The following is a 21,824-nucleotide window of genomic DNA, read 5'->3' as shown; positions in this document are numbered from 1 at the left end:
TTTAACTAGCAGAAGAAATTTTTGGTGACACATTCCCTTTAGGGTCCCTTCACACATCCGTGTGTGTTTTGCGGATCCACAAAAAAAAACTGCGGCAATGTGCGTTCCGCATTTTGCAGACAGCGGCAATGTGCGTTCCGCATTTTGCGGACCGCACATTGCCAGCACTAAGAGAATATGCCTATTCTTGTCCGCTATTGCGATCGGAATTGCAGACCCGGAACTGCGATTGCAATTCCGTTCCGCAAGGTATGGGTCCGCAATTCTGTTCCGCAAAATGCGGAATGGAATTGCAGATGTGTGAATGGAGCCTGAAAGGGGTATTCCAGCACAAAAAGTGTTTCCTTAGGCTGCACATGCTGTAAAAAATATGGTGTATAATCACCTTGGACTCCCACTATTGCTGGTCCAACAGTGCCAGGGTCCCACCATGTTCTACTTTCTGCCAGTGACTGACGTTCAGCCAATCACTAGCTGCTGGAATGAACCACCTCAGCCAGCGATTGGTTGAAACGCAATTCGGTCATTTCCTGGAATGCTGAGACAGGAGCAGGGAGTGGAGCGCCGCGGGGACCCGAGCATCATCGGAAGATCCGTGAGCACAAGTTCAGCTATTTCCAGCAGCAATACCCCTGTAACTCTGTAACCAACTCTACAGGAAACCGTATTTCTTTGCAAATGTTCTGGGACGTATACTCAAGCTGCCCATCTGCATCTGTTTTTACGTAGCAGATACTGTTGTTTTTGGCAGCATCAAGATTTTCAGCCCTTCAATATATATGGTTGAAATACATGGTGAATGCGCAGCTATGTATGCATGTAACATACTGTATGCAGATTTTGCTGCGGAACTGCCGCACATGTGCAGCGAGATCCACAGCAGATTTTTTCCTATGTGTAGACTTATAACGCAGAGCGTTATTTCCTCAAAGATCTGTCAAATCAAGCAAGGTTCTCCTCTCATCTCCACTTGCGAGTATATTGAGAATTGTACTTTTGGACCGATGTACCCCTAATTGCTTCTGACTGGTGAGATTCGGCTTCCATTTATCTTGCTTGTGAACATATCAGAATTTTGGGAAAAACATTGAAATATGGATTTTCTGCGTACTTCTCTCTCTAACGAGCAAGGTCCAATTTACAGTAAAAATTATTAAAAGTAAAATCTAAGGGTAATTTCACACTAGCGTTAAAGTTTTCCGGTATTGTGTTCCGTCACAGGGGCTCTCGTTTTATCCTAATGCATTCTGAATGGAAAGCAATCCGTTCAGGATGCATCAGGAGGTCTTCAGTACAGTCACTCTTACCGTATTTGGCCGGAGAAAATACCGCAGCATGTGAATCTTCACAACGCAAGTGTGAAAGTACCCTAAGACTAGGGCATAAAATATAAATGTGTAATATTCTATAACATGGGCCTTGTGGATATTTGCCTCTTTTGAGAGAATAATAAATATATAAAAGAGAGCGCCGGCTCTATCCGTGTGTGTGACGTGTACAAATGACATTATTGCATGATTAGAGGTAGAACACGACGGCTTCTCTTGTTTCCCACCATATTACATAGGACTGAATGGCCTCTCGCAGTCAGTACCAGTAGTAGGAGATAGGGAGATACAAACATTAAGGGCTTTGACCAAGCAGAGAAGCTGTTTTGGATCCTCTTGGACCCAGAGTCACGTGAGTCTTCAGTCACCGTTTCGGCAGCGGTTTGTTTGTAGTTTTATTCAGACCAGCCCTTGGGGCAGGGATCTTACTGCCAGCGATAGATGGACGTGGCTTGGCTCCTGTAGTCCCTGTTTTTGTTACAGTTGACCCTCCGGCTTTAGGGGCGGCTGGATAAAAATTAAAAAATGATGAGTTAGTGACAAACATGCAATATGAAATGAAACACTTGCCTTGTGTATGGCAATGTCTATTGGCAATAAGTTAGAGTTGTTGCGATACCAAAATTATGATTAGATTTTGATACCATAAAAAACTATTGCGATACTCGATACCACACAAAAAAAACCCCACAAAAAAAGCCACGTGCATTTAAAAAAATGGCGAATCGCGCAGTTTTTATTTTAAATGTTTTTCTGTTCTGGCATTCACCATATAGGAGATTTTTTTAAATATTTTAATAGTTCGGTCTTTTCGGACATGGCAATATGTGATGTTTATTTATTTATTGTTTACATATTTTATATGTAAAATTGGGAAAGGGGGTGATTTATACTTATTTTTTTTAACTTTTTATTTAATAACCATTTCCCCCCTTAGGGGCTAGAACCTGGGATCTTTTCATCCCTTGTCCTATCCACCCTGATAGAGCTCTATTAGGGTGAATAGGACTTCACACTCTCCCTGCTGCCCTGTGCATAGTGCACACAGCATCAGGGATGTTACCATGGCAGCCAGGGCTTCCGTAGCATCCTGGCTGCCATGGTAACCAATCGGAGCCCCAGGATTACACTGCTGGGGCTCCAATCAGAAGCTGCCACTGCACCACCAATGAGAAGGGAAGGAGACCCTGTGGCCACTGCCACCAATGTTTTTAATACTGGGGGGGGGGCGCAGATCAGCGGCAGTTAACCCCTCACGTGCCGCTGATCGCGGCTATGTGATTCTGCTGCCGGCACCAGCCTCCTGCATTAAAGGTTAACTATAATTGGTGGCGAAGTGCGCCTGCCCCTCCTCCGCCCCTCTCTCTTCTTATTGGCAGCAGCGGCACAGGGGGAGGGAGAGAGTGACTCCTTCTCCCCAGTGCTGATGACAGAACATGAGCGCGCTGACAGCAGCGCGCTCCATGTTTTCTGATACTATGCTGCGCAGTAGGGCAGCCTAGTATCGATAAATGTCAAATCCCGGTATCGTATCGATATGGGGACAAAAGTATCGATTGGGTATCGGTATTTCGATACCCGCAACAACCCTACAATAAGTCCTTTAATGGTGCTTTCCAGAACTTTAAATATGAATGACCAATCCTTAGGTAGCTGCCTTTCTGCGGGTCAGTCCCATTCAAGTAAATGGGACTGAGCTGCCATACTGAGCACAGCCGTTATATAGCCGCTGGGATTTCTGGGGGTCAAACCACCACAACTTAATATTAGTAAGGAATTCGAAGGATAAGTCAGCCATTTTAACATTTTTAGAAATTACCTATAATCTACCTATAAGTGGAGAGAACCTTTAAATGGGTTTGGGCTAAGATGTTGATGACCTATCTCCAGGAAAGGGCAATACAAAGCGGTGGGGGTCCGACACCAGGCACCTCCATTAATCAGCTGTTTAGGGCAGCGGCAACCAATGTACAGAGCAGTAGCAGAAGGCTGTGTTCACTGTCTAGTTTCCAGGCCTGGGGCTTATTTGCAGAACCCCGGCATGGCCACTATACATTGTATGGAGTTGTCTGCTTCTAGATCTGTACATTGCACAGCTGCCAGGGCTGCCTGAAACAGGTGATTGGTGGAGGTACTTGGGTATTGAACCATCACCGATCTGATACTGAAGGTCTATCCGGAAGATTGTCCCACTTTCAGGATTATCAGACGCTAACTTACTTAAATGTCGTTATTATAACTTCCAATCACCTGAAGATGTTTAGTGTGTGGTGAGAGCCAGTGACACAGATTTAGATACCTACGGTTGTTATGTTGCGGCCTTGTGCTAAAATAAAAAAAAATTCTAGGTGGGACGAATCCAATTTTTTTTCGAATCCGAAAAAGGTTCTCGAATATATCGAATCTTTTGAATCTCGAATACAACAAATCCTGTACATAAGAATTGTGTGAACGGTGTAAGAAACAAAGTGATCTGTGGATGACACACTATTATGGGGGATCTGTGGATGAGACTGTTATGGGAGGGATCTGTGGATGAGACTGTTATGGGAGGGATCTGTGGAGGAGACTGTTATGGGAGGGATCTGTGGAGGAGACTGTTATGGGAGGGATCTGTGGAGGAGACTGTTATGGGAGGGATCTGTGGAGGAGACTGTTATGGGAGGGATCTGTGGAGGAGACTGTTATGGGAGGGATCTGTGGAGGAGACTGTTATGGGAGGGATCTGTGGAGGAGACTGTTATGGGAGGGATCTGTGGATGAGACTGTTATGGGAGGGATCTGTGGAGGAGACTGTTATGGGAGGGATCTGTGGAGGAGACTGTTATGGGAGGGATCTGTGGAGGAGACTGTTATGGGAGGGATCTGTGGAGGAGACTGTTATGGGAGGGATCTGTGGATGAGACTGTTATGGGAGGGATCTGTGGATGAGACTGTTATGGGAGGGATCTGTGGATGAGACTGTTATGGGGGATCTGTGGATGAGACTGGTATGGGAGGGATCTGTGGATGGCGCTGTTATGGGAGGGATCTGTGGATGGCATTGTTATAGAGGGGATCTGTGGATGGCACTGTTATGGGGGGGATCTGTGGATGGCACTGTTACGGGGGGGGATCTGTGGATGGCGCTGTTATGGAGGGGATCTGTGGATGGCACTGTTATGGGGAGGGGGATCTGTGGATGACAATGCTATGGGGGGGGGGGGGATCTATGGATGACACTATATAGCATCTTATGCTATATGTGTCATCCACAGATCCCCCCTATAATAGCGCCATCCACAGATCCCCCTCCCCATACAGCGAAATCCACAGATCCCCCACCTTCACAGCGCCATCCACAGATCCCACATAACAGTGCCATACACAGATCCCCCTCCCCATAACAGCTCCGACCCAGCAGTAACTTTTACTTTAACTTTAAATCAGGTTCAGCACATCTTTTTTACCTTACAATGAAGCTCCAGTAACAGGCAGAGCAGGCGGCGGCATAACGTCACTCACTCAAGTGACGCGCCTGCTCCGCCCACTTTATTAATGAAGCAGGTGGAGCAGGCGCGTCACGTGAGTAAGTGACATTATGCCGCCTGCTCTGCCTGTTACTGGAGCTTCATTGTAAGGTAATAAAAATTCGCTGATTTAAAAGTAAACCGCCCGCATATCAACGAATCAGACGAATCATGTTATCAAACGTCGGGATTTGAGGCCACGAATCCAGCAAGATTCAAGGGATTCGTGGATTCTACTGATTCGCCACCTCAAAAAAAATAAAAAATGTTCTATTTCCCCACCATTCTGCACTCAATACCCCATAATGACTAAGTGAAAACAGAAAGTTAGAAATCTTTGGTAATTTATTGAAAAGCAGAAAACTAAAATCTTGCATTCAGTATTCAGACCCTTTACTCTGGACTTAGTTCAAGCCCCTTTGGCAATGATTACAGCCTCCAGTCTTCTTGGGTATGATGCCACTGATAAACACTCCCATGGCATGATGCTGCCACCACCATGCTTCGCTGTAGGGATGGTATTAGGCAGGTGACTGATTCCCAGTCCAAACATGATGCTTAGAAAGGAGGCCAAAAAGTTCAATCTTGGTTTCATCAGATAATCTCCTTTCTCACAGTCTGAGAGTCCTTTAGCTGCTTTTATGCAAACATTCATGTGTCTTTTACTGAGGAGAGGCCTCTTTATGGCCACTGCCATAAAGCTCATATTGGTGTAAAGCTGCAGTGATGGCTGACCTTCTGTAAGTTGCAGAAGAAACTTTTTGTACCCTTCTCCAGATCTATGGCTCCACACAATGCTGTCTCTGAACTCTACAGGCAGTCCTTTCATCCTCATGGCTTGGTTTTTGCTCTGATCTGCATCGTCAGTAGTGAGACCTTACACAGACAAGGGTGTAGCTTTCAACTGAATTTACCACAGCTGGACTCCAGTCAACATGAAGAAACATCTCATCTCAAAGATGATCAAGAGAAATTGGAAGCTCTCAGAGCTAAATTTCAAGTGTCATAGCAAAAGGTCTGAATACTTATGTCATGCAAAATTTTTGTACATTTAATACATTTGTAATCCTGTTAGTACTTTCTCAGTATGAGGTATTGAGTGCATATATATATAGCGGAAATTTTTTATATATTTTTTTATTTTATCACATGGCCATAACATAACAAAATGTGAAAAAAAGTGAGTGAAGACTTTCCGAATGCACTGTATATACAGACACATGATGTATCATAGTGCAGAGTGGAAAAACATACCTCAACAATATCTACTGAAATAAATCTTTTCTGAGTACCGTATTTTTCGCCGTATAAGACGCACCTAGATTTTTGGGGAGGAAAATAAGAAAAAAAATATTTTTAACCAAAAGGTGTGCTGTGGGTTTGGAAGTAGGTGGTCTGTGGATGGCACTATTACTGGGGATCTGTGGATGACGGACACTGTTATGGGGGGATCTGTGGATGACGGACACTGTTATGGGGGGATCTGTGGATGACGGACACTGTTATGGGGGATCTGTGGATGACGGACACTGTTATGGGGGATCTGTGGATGACGGACACTGTTATGGGGGGATCTGTGGATGACGGACACTGTTATGGGGGCAACTGTGGATGACGGACACTGTTATGGGGGAACTGTGGATGACAGACACTGTTATGGGGGGATCTGTGGCTGGCACTGTTACAGGGGGGGGATCTATGGATGGCACTGTTATACATGTGTCATCCACAGACCCTCCCAGCCCATAACTGTGCCATCCACAGATCCCCCGCCGCTCCAGTATACTAATATAATATGTCTGATTTAATTAATGGTTATTAAATATGCCTCTTTATTCCTAATAGTACCTTAAATCCTAGGCGCTTCAGTACAATGCCGGCAGGCCGGGCAGCCGGCGCGGCGCGTCACTCACTGACGTCACTTGCCTGCGCCGCCTGCTTCATTCATAAAGTAGGCGGCGCAGGCACGTGACATCAGGGAGTTACGCTGCCGCCCGCCCGGCCTGCATTGTACGGATGCGCTTAGGATTTAAGGTACTATTAGGCATAAAGCGGCATATTTAATAACCATTAATTGAATATGACATATTTTATTAGTACACCGGAGCGGCGGGGCGGGCCTTTAGTACAGTGACTGCACCGCCCCGCCGCTATTGCCGGCCCCAGCTCCTCCTCCCAGTCCCTCCCAGAGTCCCCGCTCGCTTTACATCGCTGCCAGCGATGTAAAACTGACTGCATTCGCCGTATAAGACGCAGGGGCATTTCCCCCCCATTTTGGGGGAAGAAAAAGTGCGTCTTATACGGCGAAAAATACGGTATATATATATATATATGTTCTATAGACAGAAATAGGCCCTTCTAACCACAGGGCGTTTCCTCACTGGACTATACTATTTTATATACACTGTCACTATATAAATTTATACATTTTAGAACTACTTAAAGAGCCATTCAAATCACAATCCTCCTGAGTTACAGCCTATGTTACAGACCAGAGCTGCATTCATAATTCTGCAGGATTCAGCGCTGAACCCTAGTCATGCCTGTAGCTCAGACACCATGTTCAATATGACAGGTTCCCTTTAAAGGGTTTTCCGATATTTGATACTGATGATCTATCTGTACGGCGCTGTACTTGGTGAGCACGGAGAAGACCACGGCGCTCACAGGAGCACAGGTGCCTTCTCAAACAGCTGATCAGTGGGGGGCAGGTGTCAGACCCCCAACGATCAGAATCTGATGAGTTATCCTGAGGATATGTCATAAGTATTAAAATCTTGGAAAACCCTTTTAATGATTTTTCATCTGCATAGAGCAGGCGCTGAGGATTTCCATTATGAGAAAGGTAGTTCTTATGCTAGGCTCTGGACGGTAATCTGATGACCCTGCTTCATGCAGCTAAGCTGTTAGGGGTGTGTATGACAACAACAACCTTGCTGATTGTTTCTAATAGACCAGAATCATTCAAATAGGTTGTTGGGCCTGGATTTTTTTTTCAAGGGGCAGAATGGCTTAAAGGGGTACTCCGACACCAGGGACCATATCTCATATGGCTGGACAGGGAGTAGGGCTGACAGTGTGACGTCTATATACGTGTCACGTCTAAGGCTGCTGCTGTGGCATAAGTGTTCTGGTCCAGCAGAGACTGTAAGTAAATCAGAAAGGAGCTTGGAGGTAGAATGCTAGGGAGGTGCAATGCTAGGGAGGCTCGTCCTCGTCACCGCCTGCCATTGGCTGCTAACCCCAAACAGCCCCCTGACACGTATGTTTTCATCTGCGCACGGGGAGAAGCTGCTGCGGCAGCGTGGGGGACCAGGACCGGCGCAGGGAGTGAGGAGCCAGGTAAGTAGAATCAGTGCGAGGGGGCATTTCCAGCCTCGGATAACCCCGTTAAGCAATGCAACTTTTCAAGTAGCCTAATTCTATGCATTTATTGTATATCAACTGTAAAACACAAAGATGTGATTCACATTCATCCAGGACTCGGGTCCCCACAGCCTGGAGCTGATTTTTCTGGCCCCGTATCTGCCTATCATATAAGAGACTACGGCCACCACAACTGATGTTTCCCCTGACTGTGCACATAGAGGCTCTGCACACTTATGGAGTCCAAAATAGATTCCCTTCGTATAGCTGGTACTTTGTCGTAGTCATGGAAAATCCAATTTTGGTGACCACAGTGTTCTCTCTATTTTACAAGGACAGCCAAAACAACTCTTAAAGGGGTCATGCCCTGACTGATGTAAAAAACAAAAAAAACAGACATCATATAGTACATGACAATACCTTTCTAACAAATCTGGAACCAGCCCTGTACCTCACATGGGTCCAGAGATCTCCACATTCACTTCTCCAATTGCTCTGTTAGATTATCTTCAGCCTGGCAGCTCAGGGAGCGTGTCCTTTCTGCTGCAGTCCCCTCCCTGTACCTGCCACAGCTTCTAACAGATCATATGGCTGGTAACAGTACAAGATTTACACTGAGCGTGTTCGACCAGCTCAGTGAGACGGACACAAAATAAGGAAAAGGACAAACAGCAGGTGGCGCTATACAGAGACATTTTATTGAAGAGCTCACTGGCTATACAAAAAATTTTATTACATGGAATTACAAAAGTATTCAGATCCAGGTGCTGGTTTGAAAAATGTATAATATGTTTCGTGACACAACCCCTTTAAGAGTGGAGAACTTATCAAACAACTTATAGCTCCACTATAAAGGTGAACTTGGTGTGGGGGAGGCGGACATTGCAGTCACAATGCAGTTTTCACATTTTTAGCCACTGGTAATAGACAGACAGCCACTCTTACCTCTGATCCTTCATAGCAGGCCCATTAGACTGGGTGTGAACACTTCAACAGGGAAACATGCAGTTACCAGCCAGGCCTCATAAACCTCAGACTGTCCGCAGGTCCTGTGCCGTCAGTGGTTGGAAACTGAAAGGACGCAAAGTTTTGTGCAAAATGCTGCTTTCACAAAAATGTGCAACTTTTATATGCCAGAAAGCATGTGCACAGCAGTAGTACATGTGCCCCTCATGTCTTTGGGACAACTTTAGGCAACTGCAGCCGGGGTGGCCCCTACTGCATAAAAGATGTCGGTACCTTTTACATGACTGTAGAAAATGAGGATGGGAGGCGTCCAGGCCTGAATAAAGCATCATGACCCAAAACTTGATCAGAGACTGGTGTTAATGCGGGGGTCTTGCTCTCATATTGCCCCTAGTGCGGTATTTAGGGTGCTGACATACGGTTTTACACAGACACATCTCTAACCTTGTGCTCCTGCCTGCGTTCTTTGAAGAGCCAGTATCCTGCGAGGATTCGTTTTGCATCCATCCTTCCCCATTAGGTGAGATTTCCAAGCCTGAAAAATCAAGAAACACGTTCCTGCAACAATTCTTTACTTTTCCTGCGCAAACAGTTGCTATATGTGCACTTATTTATTTCAGTTTTTTCCCGATTGATTTGATACACCATAAATGTCTGATCTTTGTACTGACAGCTGGAACCCAAACTGAAACCAAGCACTTGGGTGTCCAGAACCTCAGAGGGTCTCCTGTGTCCAGTCAGTACTGCATTCTGATCTATAGGAGACACAGAAAGAGTTACTCTGCTTATAGGAGGCCAACTCTCCACCAGGCACTCTCATTCTCAGACCCATTAGGGATCCCAGTGGCCAGATGCCCACTGATCACACACTGATGGCATACCAAGGTATATAACAGGCATGGCCAACCTGAGGCTCTCCAGCTGTTGCAAAACTACAACTCCCAGCATGCTTAGACTGCCTACAGCTATCAGCCTGCAGCAGGGCATGGTGGGAGTTGTAGTTTTACAACAGCTGGAGAGCCTCAGGTTGGCCATGCCTGGTATATAATATATATTATCCCTGTAAACATCAACATTTCTTGCATTACATGAAATTATGCTATTGCACACATTTCACTAATAACATTTACTGGTGAGTCATCTCATGTCATTGTAACAAGCAGCGGTTGACTGGGAGCTTAAAGTGACCCTGGAAAATAACCTAAAAAGGAGCCCAATGTTGTAGGCGGATCCAAACTGACAAAAAGGCAGCTCAAGAAGGCAGAGACAACACAAGTAGGCAGCGAAAACAGTGCAGCACAAAGTACCACCCCCGCAGAACCAAATACCACAGTGCAGCAAAAAGTACCGCCCCAGCAGAATCAAATACCACAGTGCAGCAAAAAGTACCACCTCCGCAGAACCAAATACCACAGTGCAGCAAAAAGTACCACCTCCGCAGAACCAAATACCACAGTGCAGCACAAAGTACCGCCCCAGCAGAATCAAATACCACAGTGCAGCACAACATACTGCCACCCCCGGCGCAGTATACAACTGTATGGTCATTCTGAGGATGGCGATACACTTAAATTTAGGAAAGCTCCTGCAGCCGCCGGTCAGGTGCACAAGTACCTGATGCTCCTAGAATTAATTAATGCTGAGAGCACCAGATCGTTACATACCCAGCCAGCAGCTGTGAAGGGGGGCTTCCTCTTCGCCTTGTGGAGCGACCACAAAAAATACAAATGTTTTTCCTTGCAGCGCTGGTGTCCCAGGTTCGTATCCAACCAAGGGGAACATCTGCACAGCTTCTAGCCATGTTTGCATGGGTTTTCAGGTGAATTTAGAATTTCAATTGTGAGTGACGAGAATTTCTGTACAGAACTGGAAAATGTAAATTCCATATAAATGAATACAATAAAATAAAAATATTCTTCTATTTGCCACATGATTTTATCCCACCACATTGATTTTAGAGCAACTTGTCGGTGCCCAAATGTTGCGGTGGAGCCCTAGCTGAAAGGGAGAATGGTACCACATTTCAATCATGTATGTGACAAAGCCTATTCCTGTGCTGCTTAAACTTCACAATGGATTGGCCTGATGGGTCTCCGAAGTCGGACCCCCACCAATAAGATAATTATCTCCTATCCTGTGGATAAAGGATGCATTTGAAACCTGGCAGAACCCCTTCAATATGCGGGATGCCATGTATTGTGGGTGTGGCTGGCAAAGCATGCACTGGCAGGATCTATTTTATGGAAGTTTTTCTTTCATATAAGGATAATAAAGATGGAAAAAAAAGAGAGTATATTTGTTAGACAAATGAATCCAGGCAGAAACAAAGACACGATTCATTCACAGACTGGTGGGTGATCCTCACATTGACGTTACAGTTGTGCCCCTAGAAAGACCTTTAAGCAGACGGCATTATCAAGGGACGGTCCGCCTGTAATGAATGCTGGCAGGGCTGAAGACGTGTGACTGGAAGTGGTGTTACCGTGTTATTGGAAGAAACATGGGAGAGACACGGGGTGGGGGAAGATGATACAAGCGGCTGAACACTCTGTATACATGTAAACATGCCAAGCCTCACTAATGAAGGAGAGAAACTGCAAATGTTCCCCTGAGCTTCATCTAAACCCGCTCCACATGAAGAAGCATAACTTACGTATAACTAATATGTCTGCTGCATATTAAGGAGGTCAGATTTAAAAGTTATCCTCTACCCACAGGATAGGGGATAATTATATGATTGGAGGGGGTCTGACCGCTGAGAATCGTGGTCCTGTTCCCCCTCTGAATGGAGCATGGGCGATGCCACTCCAGTTATTTTCTAGAGAACTGCCAGAGAAAACCTGTAGATATAGGGGGTCATTTATCAAACTGCTTTACTGGCTTAGTTGCCCATAGCAACTCCCACAGCTCCCTTAGAAAATGAAAGGTGGAATCTGATTGGTTGCTATGGGCAACTAAGCCAGTTCTACTTTACACCAGTTTGATAAACTACCCCCATAGTTTATGTTTTTAGATATGGTTTAAAACACATATGCAGTTTATAATGTTTACCATACTTTTCGCTTTATAAACACTCTTTTCTTCCCCCAAAAGTGCGTCTTATAAAGCAAATACTAGTAAGCGCTTCCATTATGGAAGGAGTGAGGCACTGCGAGCGCTGCCTGTACTCACCCCTCCCTGGGGCCGTGCTGCACTGTCCTGACTGCGTAGAGTGTCAGGATGTAGTGCGCGCACTATGACTTGACGCTTTACGCAGTCATGTCACAGTGAAGTGCGAGCCGGAGAAGAAAATGGAGAGTGACCGCAGGAGAGACCGCTGGACCTGCAGAGTAGTGGTGGAGCAGGAGAGGTAAGTAAATTTATTTGTTTTAATGTTTGATCTGAGGTCTGATATGGGGGTCTGATGTGAGGATCTGATATGGTGGTCTGATCTAAAGATCTGATATGGGGCTTTAACCAGACGATCTGATATGGGGGTCTGATCTGAGTATCCGATATGGGGGGTCTGATGAAAAAAAATGTTTGTTCTTATTTTCCTCCTCTAAAATCTAGGTGCGTCTTTTCATTGGGTGCATCTTATAAAGCAAAAAATACGGTAATTGCTTTCTTTCACCCTGGCATAAATGAATGGTAAAAAGCTCAAAGTCCAAAATATAATATGAATAATTTCAGGCCTCATTAATCAGGGTAAAACTGCCTATGTTGCCCGCAGGCGCACTGAGAGGAGGACTCTCGCTCGGCTGCTCCTTCCTCAGTGCGCCTGCGCCGGGTGTAGATGTGACGTCATCGGCGCAGGTGCACTGAGGAAGGAGCGGCCGAGCGAGCGTCCTCCTCTCAGTGCGCCTGCGCCGACTGAAGACCGGTACGGCGCAGGAGTGATATTTGGAACGCAGACAGGGCCAGCCGGAGGAGGAGAGCGCTCGCTGGCCCTGTCAATCAACAGGAGGAGGGGGCGTTTTTTTTAAAGGAGGATGCGTCGGCTACCAGCAAGTAACCGCCCTACTTGCTGGTAGCCAGGTAATTAACATATTATAAAAGTGCGGTTTTTAAAGAAACTAGACAACAGAAAAGGGTATATATAAAAAAAATCGCACTATAAGGATTTTAATTAGCCCAAAAATGAAAAATGACTTTTGGGGGGTGACAGAAGCCCTTTAAAGGCTTCCGTTTTGCATTCTGTCATAATACAAGTCTATGGGCAGCATAACGGATCCGTCCTGGCTTCCGTTACGCAGGACTAGACCGCATAATGGAAACCAGGACTGATCCGTTATGCTGCCCATAGACTTCTATTATGAAGGATCAAAACGGAATGCCTCTTATAGGTTTCTGTTTTGACTTCCGTCTTATAGATTCCGTTATTTTCTGTTATAACCATGTTATAACGGAAAACAATAACGGAATCCATAACGGTGATGTGAACCCGGCCTTACCTGCAGTGCTACTCAGGTACCATATGTGGATCTTTACATCAACTACTTGAGTACCCCTGGTCTAAAATTTAGGCTTCATGAGATTAGAACAGTAAAATGAAATAGCTTAGAATACTACAAACCTAAAGAGCATTCCTCTAGGGGATCTTGGGTATTTTTCTTTAAGTCAGTGCAAGATGAAAAATACAATGGGGAAAATACATTGGTGCTGCAATTTTACAGTTTGAACAGCCTCATTAAACCAGCCCAGACCAAAAATGACCCCACCCTAAAAATGGCCCTAAATTAATAATATGACTAGACATTAAAGGGGTTGTCTGGGCTTTTAATATTGATGACCTATCCTCAGGTCCCTATTCCAGTTGGAGGAGACAACGGTGCTCAGTACAGATCAAGGAAACTTACTGGTAACAAGATGACTGCATCGCTCGTGATATCGGACATATAATAGGGACTGCGGTTATGTGATGTTTCATGTGGCTCCAGGGTAAAGCCTCTCCATGAAATGCATTGGTCCTGGGTGTCAAAGTTGAAGAGGATTTAGTTGCTTCAGTCATTTTAATCCCCACCATCCAGCATCCACTTACTGCACAAATGGCTACATACTGACCTTGTCCATCAAGCTTGCCAACTTGAAATATGTGTAAAAAAAAAGGCTGAAAATGTACCCACGTCCCTCTCTGCCAAGGCCCCTCTATTTAATCTGTTCCTGGAATGAGGCAAACTATCGCATAACCAAGAAACCCCCCTTCCTACTGATTTTCTTTTTCCAATTAAAGAAACACATAAGACATGAAGGCTACGCTGGAAGTGGAGCGGAGAATGAGCTGAGCAGAGTACAACATGCCTTTATCTGAAATTATAACTCTGTGTCCTTTATTACAGGTGCTGCGGGGAGATCGCTTACAGGAGAGTTAAAGCTGATGAAGGGAATATTCATCTGATTACGGGGTCTGGAGGAGAAATCGCACCCACCGCCACCCATTACAGTAATGCCAACTGGCACTCTGTCTGGAGCAACATAAATCTACTTAGACTTAAGAAGAAAAACCATAAGACGTTGAATAGAGACTAAGAAACCAGAAATCAAATATTACCAGTAACCCTAAACCAACCTAATATTGCCTTTGAGGGAGGGGGTTGTCAGCCATTCAGTGATCGCTGCTGCTACACAAGTAGCCAGATTTACCATTCAGACATCTGGGAAAGCTGTGTGACCATCCATGGAGGGAGCTGTAATGTGTAAGTGAATGCAGGACGCCGGCAGGGCCACTACAGTTGGTGGGGATTCTGCTTCTGGCTCACAATGGTGAAGAATTAAAGGAATTGTCCAAAGTACAACATTTATCACCTATTCACAGGACAGGTTATAACTGTATGATCATTGGGGGTCCACCCACTGATTAAAAGAATGGAGGTCCCCAAGTCGCCCGTGTGAAAGTAGCAGTAGTGCACATGGGTGACCACAACAAGAGTAAATGGTGGTCACCCATGCAAACTAACACTCCATTCACACAGGGGGAATCAGTAACCCAGTGCTCGTGAATGGCAGGGTTACCAGTGGTTGGACCCTCAGCGACTATACATTTATTTCTTATCCTGTGGAACGGTAATAATGATTGTTTGTGGGCCAATCCCCTTAAAGGGGTCGTCTCACTTCAGCAAATAGCATTTATCATGTAGAGAAAGTTATTACAAGGCACTTACTAATGTATTGTGACTGTCCATATTGCCTCCTTTGATGGCTGGAGTCATTTTTCCTTTACAATATACACTGCTCATATCCAGGGGTTATGACCACCGCTGCAGCACAGATACGAGTTGGCTGGTACGGAAGTACTGGGCATGTGTGCCTATGCATGCTTCCACAGTCCCGGTCACCAGAGAAGCTATAGTGCGCAAGCACGGCCACTGCTGCTGGATTACAGTGTGGTCGTAACCATGGAAACGAGCAGTGTTTAATGTGATGGAAAAATCCAGCCAGCAGAGGAGGCAATATGGATAATTACAATACATTAGTAAGTGCCTTGTATTAACTTTCTCTACATGATAAATACTATTTGCTGAAGTGAGACAACCCCTTTTAAGTTAGAAGATTTATCATCAGAAATCTGGGAAAGTTGGGTAACAAACCCTGGATGGACTGGAATTTCAACCATGAAGTAAAACAGTCCATAGTGTAAGAAATTTTCAGGAGTTTGGGAAGGTGGGAGATATCCCCTGTAGGAGCTGGATTATCAGCCAAATAAGTTGTCATCAGCTTCCCCAGAGACCACTGAGAAATGTTCTTCACTAATGACTTTAATTAAAATCTGAACCTTGATCACCGACACTTTCGGCCTCCATGATTGCTGCCCTTGCTGATACTTGGAGTAATGACAGGGTGCGATTTCTATGTATATAGTATAAAGCAGAATGGATCCTGCTGATGATAGGTTTAGCAGGTCGATGGTTACACAACAAATCCGTCACTTCAGGGCCGGGCTCCCGTGTTGTGTATTTACAATGTACTGAACCGTCCCGGTTATCCTCAGGATAAATGACAATGATTATTATTCCTGCAGTAATATATCATTAAGCAGCGGTCAGATGTAATATTTATATTGTGGGACAAGGCACAAATTATGTTTTCTCCAATTATTAAAAATGTTCCTTATTTAGGAAAGAAGAAAATTACAATTTTGGATGAAACAAGCAGGCTGAGAAGAAAACATAAAAACCGAAGACCAAGGGTTCAGCCGCATGTCAAAGATACGCAGAGGATCTTCCTTAGCGAGATTGCATGTGGAAAATCTGCAGTGTATACAATAGTAGCAAAGTAGATAAGATTTTGCTAAATCTGCTCCACAATGAAATCCGCACATTACTTGACCGGCGGTGTAGATTTTAAGTCTGTAGCATGTGAATTTATGCACTGGATTTCACCCTTTGCAGTCCACGGTAATCCACACCAGACTTTGGTGTGGATCTGCAGAAAAATCATATTTGTTAATATACATATTACTGCTTTATTCACAAGCACAATATAGGATTATAATGAAACCAGCAATACGTGTTAGAATTCTAAGTATAGAAAAAACACAGTCCTCAATTTATAAGAAGGCTGTAGCCTACAGGTAAGTGGTCAGCCTTGCATGTAGAGATCTCAGGTTTTAATCTTGGGAGAGACTTTGAGATTTTTTTTATTTTTTTTGTCCCCCCATTTAACCCATAATAAAAGGCTAGAGCCTTATCATATTGAGAATAATGTTTTTATACTTAGAAAGCTAATATAGATGGCTGGTTTCTTTATAATCATATATTGTGCCTGTGAATAAACCAGTAATATGTTTTAGGTTTCTAAGGATAAAAAACACATTTCTCAATATAGTAAGGCTATAGCCTTTCATTATGGTTTAAATGAGAGAGGAAAAAAAATAAGAGGAAAAAAACACCATATAAAAGTCTCCCCTGCGACTTGAACTTAGGATCTCTATATGCATAGCAGAAAATTTACTACCAAGCTATAGCCTTACCACATAGAAAATAATGTTTTTCCACAATTAGAAAGCTGGTACATATTATTGATTTCTTTATGATATCATATATTGTTCTGGGGAATAAAGCAATAATATGTTATTACTTTATTATTAGCTTTCTAAGCATAGAAATCTACTCTTCTCAATGTGGTAAGGCTACAGTAAGTAGTCTATATCATATGTAAATGCTAGGACACAGCTCTAATACAGAGCTCTGCCCTCACCATGCTGATGTGTAGTCCTGTCAATTAAGGGGAAGGGGAGTGTGCAGAGCAGGGGGTGTTACAAAAGCAGTGCTCCAAGTATTCAGCCTGGCCCTGTAGTGCTCCAATTTGCTTTTTTGCATATAAATAAAAATGCTGATATTTCTGCAGCCGTTTAGCATACAGACAAAATAAAGGGGCCCGGCGGGCAAGTGGCACTATCAGGGAATCAGATATCATTTAATAGGGTTGATCATGCTAGGACAATTTTCACATGCACAAATAAACCCAAATTATAAAATTAAAGAAATATTATTCTATAACCCCATACTCATGTTTTCTGAGAGTAGAGAAAATGACATCCCAGAGCTTCAAAAAGATAAAATAAACATTTACATTTGTGGGAATTAGAGAGCACATACCCTCTGTGATTGGTAAGAGGGAATTGATAACTGGCAGAAATGTTTCTGTAATCAGTGGGTCACTGAAGGCAGTACAGGGATAAGTTTGGCTTTAATATGATACAAAGATGTAAACTCCAGACCAGGATTTCACAAATTTTTTCGAGTCCAAAAATCACCATGTTGGGTTCTAGGACTCCCAATCATCTGAAATATTTATGGCTTATTGACCGTGTATGCCATAAATGTCTGAAAGGTGGGGGAGGGGGAAACATTTGGGAATCACAGGAAGAGACAATATTTTACAGCCCTATGAAAGCAATGTTTTTCAGAACTATTAGGACACAGACATGCCTGGGCAGTTTAAGGGTTATGCACCTTGAAGTAGGGTAATACGTCTCCAACCTTACCCGAAAACTACAATAAGTCATACAGTATACGATTAGGTAAACACCTAATCTTGTCCGGAGGTGACGTCTGGTACTGCAGCTCAGCCTCATTTACCCGACACAGCTCACGGACAAGAGTAATATTTCTGGAAGAGAATAGCCATGTTTTTTCGATTCTCCTATACCCCTTTAATGTCATCATTTTTAGTTACCTCTTCTCCTGGTATGAAGTTTTCGTGGCATAAGGGGCAGCGGTTTGCAATTTTTTCTCCTTTAGCAGCTGTCAACAAAAAAAAAAAATATAAAAGTATTAGATGTGATGCTACTTGGTTTTAAAGGGGTTTTCAGGAATATATATGGCTTTACTTTAGGTATGACTTCAGGGCCCTCGTCATTGTTTACACAGGCACAGCAGCACATGCATAAGGGCGACTGTGCTGGAACCACCAATTAAACACCCTTTAAAGTATTCAGACCTGATCAATACAGCATTAGTTATGGTTTGAAATGGTTACCCAAAAACCCTAGTCATTAACAAGATGTGTAAATCTAATGTGCTGATAAATGCTTTATTTTTTTTTTTACAACTCATATTTTCAGCATTTGTGTTCATGGATCCATCTCCCACTGCTTCCCTGCTCTACTCTAGTGGTGGCTATGGGCAGGCAGCAGCACCGCACCACATGGCGCTTCTGACGCTCTCTATATTTAACGGACCGGATCACCGGGAGGGATTACTGCACAGAGCTGAGCCAGAGCAGGGAACAATATGTAAAAAGTTTAATGCGTGTCTGCCAAACCAGTAGAAAAATATAGGGCCATATCCCTCACATGAATGTAAGTTACCTCTAGACATAAAAAACATCTTTAATGCATTGTTATAGCAAACTTAATTTTACATGGCGTTTTCAGTTGTACAACATATATTTTAACCAAAAACATAACAAATAAATGGACCTTTATGATGTACAATACATGGAATAAGTGTGCCAAACATTAGCCTTGAGCTGGCACCCTGAACAATCTGAGAAACACTGGCTACTAGGGACATACTTTGGACAACCCCACAAGGCTAAAATTCAGACGGCCATATAAGGGGGGATTCCCATCAGCGTTTCCCTTTCCGTTTATAAGGGTATCAGGACGGGTTAAAACCGAATGCCTTTTAAAGTGTTCCGTTTGGATTTCCGTTATAGCAATTCTGTTATTTTCTTTTTTAATCGCATTTGAACGGAATTCTATAACAGAAAGGGAAACGCTGATGTGAATCCCCCCTTAGACTGGCTTGGCAGCGGTCAGTCTTAGCTGTTTCTGATCTCAGACTGGTAAAATATCCACATTTTCTAACCTGATTGGAGGACATAAACACTTTCCAGAAGTCAACGGTTTAAAAACAAACATGCTTCAATTAGATGTTCATTTACTTGATGGGGCCTTACTAGAGCAAGAGCATTACTAATGCACTAACTGGACCTCTTGGCCACATACTTTGGGTTTCCAGTGTGTAACAATCATTGGCCTCCTCAAGAAAGACATACATCTGGTGGAGACATCTTGTATACATGGACCCACCCAAGCCTTTGTGAATTCGGTCACAGTAACTGTAAGGACTTGGAATAATGTCCATTTCAGATGAGGCAATTCTTTGGGAACAGTGTTTGAGACACGCCTGTGATCATTGTATGGCAGTGGCAGGGTGCCAGGGTGTGGGGGGCAAAGTCTCCTGCCAGCTGTGGGCATACTAGTAACTCTTGGCTTTGGCAGTTCAGTTTTATAAGTTCCTATGTGGATAAAATTATTCATTTGACAATTCAGAGATGAAGAATCATGTCGACCTGCCATGTAGGATGTAGCAGACTTGACAGCGGCACTGGGACCACAAAGATGTGTTGTAAAATGTCAGATACTTCTGATTAACCATGCATTGCAAAGACTGGTCACTGACAGAACCAGGGGCACCAAATACAAACCGTGAAACATTTGATATAAGCCATGTTGTTTGGGCATAAAACAACTTCTTACCGACTAATCTCCTGTATAAATATGGGGGGATATGGGAGATAATGTCAGAAAGGCAGATACTGGGCTTCATGGTTCTCAGAGTCATGCAGAAAATCAGGTTTCCAAAAAGGTTTGCCATGACTTCCACTTACTTCAAGGTGACCAGCTTCAGTGTAAGGCAGTGGTCACCTTGCTCGGGGACCTATAGAACAATGCAATAAAATACTGCCTCCCTGTAAGTCAGGTAGGCACACATAGTACTGACTCTCTGCCTTTCCCTTTAACTGATGGTCTGTAGATAGTACAGCTTCCTGGTAAATGATATAGACAAAGACTGTACTGCCTCCCTGTAAATGATAAAGGCACAGATAGTACTGCCTCCCTGTCTCTCCCTGAAATGATATAGACAAAGACTGTACTGCCTCCCTGTAAATTATAAAGGCACAGATTGTACTGCCTCCCTGTAAATGATATAGACAGAGACTGTACTGCCTCTTTGTAAATGATGTAAATGCAGGCTGTACTGCCTTCCTGTAAATGATAAAGGCACAGTTAGTACTGCCTCCCTGTAAATGATGGAGACACAGACTGTATCCCTCTCTCTGTAAATGATGTATTTACAGATCATACTTCCCCTTTAAATGATGTAGATAGTACTAACTTCCTTTAAATTATGTAGGCACAGAAAATACTATCTCCCGGTCTCTCCATTTAAATGATATAGATGTTGGCTGTACTGCCTCCCTGTAAATTATGTAGATGCAGGCTGTATTGCCTCCCTGTAAATGATATAGGCACAGATAGTACTGCCTCCCTGTAAATGTTATAGGCACAGATAGTACTGCCTCCCTGTAAATGATATAGGCACAGATAGTACTGCCTCCCTGTAAAATTATGTAGACGCAGGCTGTATTGCCTCCCTGTAAATGATACAGGCAGAGATAGTACTGCCTACCTGTAAATGGTACAGGCACAGATAGTACTGCCTCCCTGTAAATGATACAGGCACACATAGTACTGCCTCCCTGTAAATGATACAGGCAGAGATAGTACTGCCTACCTGTAAATGATACAGGCAGAGATAGTACTGCCTACCTGTAAATGGTACAGGCACAGATAGTACTGCCTCCCTGTAAATGATACAGGCACACATAGTACTGCCTCCCTGTAAATGATACAGGCACACATAGTACTTCCTCCCTGTAAATGATACAGGCACACATAGTACTGCCTCCCTGTAAATGATACAGGCACAGATAGTACTGCCTCCAGGTGTCGGACCCCCACTGATCGGATATTGATGATCAATATTAAAATTCCAGAAAACCCCTTTGTCACCATGCGTAGTCCAGATGGCCATTTCTTATTTTCCTACTGCTCCCCATTCAAGCACTGTCAGAACTCAATGCTGTACTGAAATACATAGTTCAGACTGCTGCGCCATACTAACATAATGGAGAGGACTCGTGCACATGCACAGCAGTCCTGACGGTGTGTTTCAGTGCAGCTTTTAATGCTGCCAGTAAAGGAATGGTGATTTGGACTCCATATCTTCAGCACTACTCATTTATTACTGCGGATAATAGTCCAAGATCATGATGACAGATTCCTCTTAATTATTGATGATCTATCCTCGGGATGGGCCATCAATATCTCATTGATGTAGTCAATTCTCAACACCACCTGCTGATTAGCTCTTGGAATGGGCCT

The 21,824-nt window shown here is 43.9% G+C and overlaps 1 protein-coding gene across 2 annotated transcripts in view; it reads right to left on the bottom strand.

The window, feature by feature from the left end:
- Nucleotides 1-1,306: 1,306 nt before the first annotated feature.
- LOC122923902 (centrosomal protein of 104 kDa-like) overlaps nt 1,307-21,824 on the bottom strand; it is a 139,373-nt gene continuing 118,855 nt past the window's right edge. For both annotated transcript variants that reach the window (XM_044274762.1, XM_044274763.1), the window contains exons 20-22: nt 18,326-18,393; nt 9,614-9,704; nt 1,307-1,835 (exon numbers count right to left, since the gene is read on the bottom strand). In XM_044274762.1, the coding sequence (XP_044130697.1) occupies nt 1,693-1,835; nt 9,614-9,704; nt 18,326-18,393 (302 nt within the window). In that variant the 3' untranslated portion in view covers nt 1,307-1,692. The remainder of the gene's footprint in view (nt 1,836-9,613; nt 9,705-18,325; nt 18,394-21,824) is intronic.

Source organism: Bufo gargarizans, unplaced genomic scaffold (assembly GCF_014858855.1).
Source record: "Bufo gargarizans isolate SCDJY-AF-19 unplaced genomic scaffold, ASM1485885v1 original_scaffold_2047_pilon, whole genome shotgun sequence".
In the NCBI taxonomy this organism is placed as follows: Eukaryota; Metazoa; Chordata; class Amphibia; order Anura; family Bufonidae; genus Bufo; species Bufo gargarizans.
The sequence above is the reverse complement of the archived record's forward strand: the minus strand, read 5'-3'. Positions and strand labels throughout refer to the sequence as shown.